The sequence below is a fragment of the Camelina sativa genome, chromosome 5 (genome assembly GCF_000633955.1).
Source record: "Camelina sativa cultivar DH55 chromosome 5, Cs, whole genome shotgun sequence".
In the NCBI taxonomy this organism is placed as follows: Eukaryota; Viridiplantae; Streptophyta; class Magnoliopsida; order Brassicales; family Brassicaceae; genus Camelina; species Camelina sativa.
Window position 1 is genome coordinate 26,203,748 of NC_025689.1, and position 7,235 is coordinate 26,210,982.

General features: G+C 38.4%; 1 protein-coding gene across 1 annotated transcript; it reads right to left on the reverse strand.

The window, feature by feature from the left end:
• Positions 4,432–5,028, reverse strand: LOC104789591. Its single transcript, XM_010515263.1, has one exon. The coding sequence runs from the start codon at positions 5,026–5,028 to the stop codon at positions 4,432–4,434; it is 597 nt and encodes a 198-aa protein (XP_010513565.1).

Genomic DNA, 7,235 nt, shown 5'->3' on the forward strand with positions numbered 1-7,235 from the left:
GAGACATCAATTCTACATCAAAATTCTCCCAGTTGAAGATGCGAGCTCAGCGGCTCTTTTAGGTAAAGAAAATTACTCTCTTATTTCCTTAACTTAGGATTGTTACATAGGTTGCCTTATATATGCATTACATTATTAGGGTTTCACCCTTGACAGCTCACTGCTCATATCACACATCATATGAGTCCAAACATTCAAACCTATTACTGAGAGGTATATGATCAGTACAGTCCTTCTTTGCTTTCACTTTATTGTCTGTTTGTGCAGATATGGTTAGCCGTTGAGAGGAGGAAGACTTTGGCTGCATATTGGGCCTGAATGCACTGTTGGACATATTGGGCCTAACTTGTTTATTTGACTTGGGCTTTTGCAATGCTGGACTGTTGATGGGCCTCGGTGATGTGCAGCCCATTGTTGTCTCAGTTACTTCAGTTGGTATCTCTTCGAGTCCTTCATTCACTGTTTTACTCTTATAAATCTGAGATTGGATCTGAGACAATTGTGATGTGTTCTTACCAGAGGAGATCGGAGCAGTTGTTGATGCTCTGCTAATACTCCCCCGCAAACTCTGTGTGAGAGGGAGGACCACACCGAGTTTGTATCATAGAGAAGTGAACGGTCCGACTGGAAGAGACTTTGTGAAGATGTTCGTGATTTGATCATGACCAGGTATGTGCCTAACAATGACTGTGCCAAGAGAAACTTTTCACAAACATAATGATAGTGATTGGCAAAGTGTTTGCTTTTCTTGTGAAAGGCAGGATTAGCGGTGAGATACACGGCAAAGAGGTTGTCGCAGTACAACTCCGGAGGCTGATATTGAGGAATTCCAAGTTTCTTGAGGATATTACAGATCCATGAGATCTCTGCTGCAGTGTCTGACATAGCTCGATATTCGGCTTCAGTGGAGCTGCGCGAGACAGAGTCTTGTTTCTGAGACGACCAGGAGATGAGATTAGTCCCAAGATAAGGGCAGTATCCTCCTGTTGAGCGACTTGTCTCTGCACAACCACCATAGTCACTATCACTGTAAGCACGTAGAGTATTACTTGTGTTCTTACGAAAGCTAATGCCCATCGTGATTGTGCCTTTGATGTAGCGAAGTATCCTCTTGAGAATATAGAAGTCACCAAAGGTTGGAGCATGCATCTTCTGACACACAAAGTTAACCGCAAACTGGATATCAGGTCTGGTAAGTGTCAGATACTGAAGTTTTCCTGCTAAACTTCTGAAGTAAGTAGGATTTGTAAATGGCTCCTTGTGTTTTGAACTTGCTATTTCGACTTGTTGTGATAGAGGAGTCGGCTCAGGAGAACACTCGCTCATAGCAGCTGCAACTAATAAGTCTTCTGCATATTTTTGCTGAGAAAGGAACAATCCGGAGGATTGAAAATGCGCTTGGATTCCCAGAAAGTAGTGCATCTGTCCAAAATCTTTAATGCAGAATTGAGTGTTGAGAGCTTCAAGGAACGTCGTCATTGCAGAGGAGCTATTTCCAGTGATGAGCATGTCATCAACATAACAAAGAAGGATGATGATTGCTCCATCTCGTTTATACACAAAGAGAGACGGATCTGGGATACTGCAGGTAAATCCAAACTCAAGTAAATATGTGCTGAATTTATCAAACCAAGCTCGAGGAGCTTTTTTTAATCCGTATAGTGATTTATGCAGAAGACACACATGGTCCGGCTTGTCAGGATCAACGAAGCCAGCTGGTTGCTTCATATACACCATTTCTGAGAGATCTCTATGCAAGAAGGCGTTTTCAACATCCATTTGCTTGATATCCCATTGCATTTTGGTGGCTAAGTCAAGTACAGCTCTAACAGTTGTTGTTCTGACAACAGGACTATACGTTTCAAGGTAATCAATCGCTTCTTCCTGATTAAATCCTTGTGCCACTAATCGTGCCTTAAGCTTTTGCAATGATCCATCAGCGTTCAGTTCTGTTCAAAAGACCCACTTACTTCCTAAAACATTCATATCAATTTCAAGAGGAACCAAAGACCAGGTGTTTGCTGCTTTGCAATTACCCATTTCCACTGACATTGCTCCATTCCAACCGGGATGTTTAATAGCAGCAGCAACAGTCTTGGGTTCTGGGTAAGAAACTTTATGAGTTAACAAAGCATATCGTGGATTTGGTTTTCGTATTCCATCCTTCAATCTTGTTACCATACCATGAGTGGGTTGAATCTGAACAACTGCTTGTGTTGCTATCACAGGTTTTGTCGAGGGTGCAACCTGAGCAGTTGTTGACGAAGAGGCGAAGGAGTATAAACAGTTTCTTCCTGAACCAAAATATTTTCTTTAGGGGCCACTATATCTGGATCAGGAGGTATATGAGTGGAGGTCGCAGAGGGAGATTCATTGAGTGTAGGAGTAACTGAAGGAGTTGGAGCAACAGAGTTAGAGACTGATGAAGGAGACACTTGAGAGTCGAGAGGTGATTCAGTAGTATCCGTCCTGACAGAAGAATGAGAGTTGTTGCCTATAGAAGCATGATCAAAGCCTGTCGTACACTAAGTACTTTCCTCCATTCTATCAGTGGACACAGCTGGAGTCTGACTTCTCAGAGCAGTTGCTGAAGGAGGAAGCGGTGGAAAGTCTTCTGGTGTAAAAAGAGGTTTATCCTGCTGTCTTACCTCACTTGATGGATCTATCTCTTGTGGCTTGTTGGATTGTGTTGCAGGGAGACTTTTGTGCCAAGCATTCATGAGAGAGGTATATTGCTGATTGCTAATGGTTGAGCTGCTAAGAATGGAAAAACAGCTTCGTCAAAAATGACATGCCTACTGATATAGACACGACCCGTTGAAGGAAGTAAGCACTGATATCCTTTATACTTCTCATTATACCCAAGAAAAATGCATTTTAACGATCGTGGGTCAAACTTTGTCATGGCATAGTCACGGAGGGTTAGATAGCAAGCACAACCAAAAACCCTTAGAGCTGAGTAAGTGGGAGCTTGACCAGTCAAAACTTCATAAGGACTATGATTCTTATCCAAAACCGAGGAATGCAAAAGATTAATCAAGAAGTTAGCAGTATAGAACGCTTCTACCCAATACTTTTGAGGTACTCTTCCTTGAAATAGCATAGATAATCCTAGTTCCAAAATATGTCTGTGCTTTCTTTATGCTAATCCATTTTGCTGTGGCGTATATGGACAAGAAATAAGTTGTTGAATCCCATGCTTCTGCAGGTGAGCTGTAAACTGATTGCTAGTAAACTCACCACCACCATCACACTGGAAGGTACTGATCTTGTGTTGATACTGATTTTCCACAAAAGCTTGAAAGTTATAGAAAGTTTGTAGAAAATCAGATTTGAGCTTGAGAGGGTAGAACCAACAGAATCGGGAATAATTGTCAATAAAGATTATGTAGTATTTGAATCCTTGAACTGACATTATTGGTGAAGGACCCCATAGATCATAATGAATTCTCTCCAGGGGTCTAGAAGCTACAAAAGTTGAAGGGAAAAAAGGTAATCTACTACTCTTACCAAGTTGACAAGCTTCACAAATCGCCTTGGTACTTTTATTACTGATGCTTATTGCTTTTATTGCAGAAAGATGCTGAAGAGCTTGCAAATGAGGATGCCCCAGTCTCTTATGCCATACTTCTTCACTCGATGCTTGCTGTCTGGATGAGAAGTAGACTTGATGAGATGCAGCTCCTCTATGTAATTTCTCCAGTGTATAGAGTCCATTACTGTAATTTCCCTTTGTTAACAATCCCCTTGTTGCCTTATCATAAATACGCACATCATCATCATCAAATTGAAAAGTACAGGGATAATCATTGGTAAGCTTGGACACAGACAATAAGGACTTTGCAATACCGGGACAAACAAGAACATCATTAAGAGGTAAATTACCAAAGGTTGAAGGAAGACTTGCTGATCCGGTGTGAGTGATAGGTAGAAAGCTTCCATCTCCCATCATGACTGACTCATTTCCTTCATAAACCTGAGCTTGTTGTAGGTGATGCGGAGAGTTAGTCACATGAGTCATAGCTCCAGAGTCTGACACCCACTCGGTTCCATTGTGATCAGTAACATCAGTAATCCGGAGAGCAGCTAAAGCCTGAGGTATGTTGTCAAACTGGTAACTGTTATCATACCGATGCCAACATTTTGAGGCTGGATGGCCTGGTTTACCACATATATGATAGATTACTTTGTTGACTCTACCAGGTTCTTGAGATATTTGCTGATGAAAACCTTTTTCCTTTGTTGTGAAATTATTCCTGCCCCGGTTGTTACCATAACAAGAGTTGCCTCTGCCTCTGTTATTGTTGTAGTAACCAGTCGAAGCAGTGCTAATGGTGTTGAACGCCATGTGAGGAGAGACTTCTGAACCACCATTGTAGCTTGCAAGACGGTCAGAGTAACTGGTGAGCCTTGAAATTACAGCATCCAAGGTCAGAGAAGCTGAGCATCCATTGATCCTTCTATGGAGGTTTTGATAGGCTCATATTCCCTACCAAGACCTTTTAGAGCAGCAAATATCTTCATATGTTCACTAACCGGACTTCCTATAGAGGCAAGTTGCTCGCAAACCCTCTTTATTTCTTTTAGATACTCATCCATTGACTTATCTAACTTCTCGACGGTTTGAAGCTTGTGTTGTAGTTCAAATAGATGAGAATCTGATACCTTGTTGAAGTGTTGAGCCAAAGCTGACCAGAGATCTCGAGCTGTAGTGGTGTGGACAACATCTCGCAGAATGTCTTCAGAAAGAGATCCAAGCAGCCAAGCGCGTACCACCTGATCAGCATGATGCCAAGCTAGAAAGTCTGGATTTGTAACGTGGCTGACCTGACCATCGATAGCAGGAACAGGAATGGAGGCGAGCGGTTGTGGAAAAGCTCCATTAACAAAGCCCAGAAGATTTTGACCAGAGAGAAACGACTCAAACTGGGTTTTCCAGAGAAAATAGTTTTTCTCTGTTAGTTGCACAGTGACACAATTAGAGATATGAAGAGTAGGAGGAGAATAGAGTTGGATTGCTTGATCCATAGCTCTGATACCATGAAGATGCGAGCTCAGCGGCTCTTTTATGTAAAGAACATTACTCTCTTATTTCCTTAACTTAGGTTTGTTACATAGGTTGCCTTATATAGGCATTACATTATTCAGATTTCACCCTTGACAGCTCACTGCTCATATCACACATCATATGAGTCCAAACATTCAAACCTATTGCTGAGAGGTATATGATCAGTACAGTCCTTCTTTGCTTTCACTTTATTGTCTGTTTGTGCAGGTGTGGTTAGCTGTTGAGAGGAGGAAGACTTTGGCTGCATATTGGGCCTGACTGCACTGTTGGACATATTGGGCCTGACTTGTTTATTTGACTTGGGCTTTTGCAATGCTGGACTGTTGATGGGCCTCGGTGATGCGCAGCCCATTGTTATCTCAGTTACTTCAGTCGGTATCTCTTCGACTCCTTCATTCACTGTTTTACTCTTGTGAATCTGAGATTGGATCTGAGACAGTTGTGATGTGTTCTTACCAGATGAGATCGGAGCAGTTGTTGATGCTCTGCTAATACCAGTTACATATCATTATGTATTGTTTCGCATGAACCAGTTTTTCAAAGAAAATATCCAGTTGATGAAAAGAATACTTATGAGACATCATATTGCTGAGAAGATAAATGAGTATAAATCTTGGAGTAGATAGAGAAAAGAAGACCGGATTTCCAGAGACGATAGATATATTTTTCAATTCTCTCGCTCTCACTATCCCTGGAATTTGTGAATAAGAACTCAGTCCAATAAACTATGATTAAATAAGTAATGCAAATGATATGGAGATATTTTATATTTATGTTTCAATACTCAAAAAAAGCCATTAGCATAATTCACAAATTCAAGTCACCCCTATATATTATTTAAAGAGATGATTAACACACTCCAATTCGAATCCAAGTATGTAATAACTCAAAACAATTGCGTCGTGAAAGTGCTGGATTAGAAAAGCAAAGGAGAGAACCAGTGAATTCATTGATGCTGCAAAGAGTTTTAGATAAAGATAAGAAAATTAACTCATCAGATTAAGTTGATATGAAACAGATAATTGAGATGAGATGACAACAATTAGAGTGAACATATAATTTGATGGGTCTCTAAAATTCTCTGAAAAATAGAGGTTTTTAGGTTTGGAATTTGGAAGTAACAAGTCTCAATTCACGAATTCAGGAAACACTAGATTTAGGGTTTTCGAAGGGATAGCGCCCACCATTTAAATAATTAGAAGAGCATATAAACAATTTTTTCAAATGAAAACATCTATATATACATTTTTGGAGACATTTATAAAATAAATCCTCAAGTTGGCACTTATTTACAGGCATGCCATTGACATTAAATAATTAATTTAATAAAAAAATTAACTCTATTTATATTTGATTTTTTTTTATAGAAACTAAGTGTTTTAAAAGGTAACAAACATAACTGTAAATGTATACAGATTTTATTTTCTTATTTTATAAGGAGATGAGTGAAAATGTGTTGTTCTTTAAAAATTTGAAAAACTTATTTGAGAAAGTGATTTTTAGCCTCACATACTATATTTTACTTTCACGGGTTTCGTATGATGAGTTTTTGCAGATTAAAATTTTTTGAACATGTTGCGTGATCCGTCTAGCATGGCGGGTTTGGACTATAAAACCAACACTAAAACTATTAGTTTATTTCATATAATATAGATTAGTAGTCATAGTTTGGAAAATTAACTTATAAATTATTTAGTATATGAATTACAAAATATTACACATACTACAACACATTCTTAATATTCCAAAAAAAAAAAATGTATACACATAAAAATATACACTAACATACCAATATACCATATAGGCATATACCTCTGTTTAATTATAGAAAACAAAACTAAGTGTTTTAAAATTTTATATTCTATCTAATAAAAAATTAATGTAATTAGGTTATAAATTGTATATTAAGAAAAAGAAAGAACATTATGAAAAAATCATCTGAAATCCTATGTTATATTTTAGGAGATTTTGGAGTATTCTGAAATTTCCTGTTATTTAATTGATGATTTTAAAAAATCATCTGAAATCCTATGTTATTGAATGTGAAATTTATTAAAATCATTTAGAATCTCTTGTTATTCAATCAATAATTTATAAATCTCACCTTAAATCTACTGTTATTCAAAATATCACATTTTTTATTAAACAAACTAGGGATAATTATGGG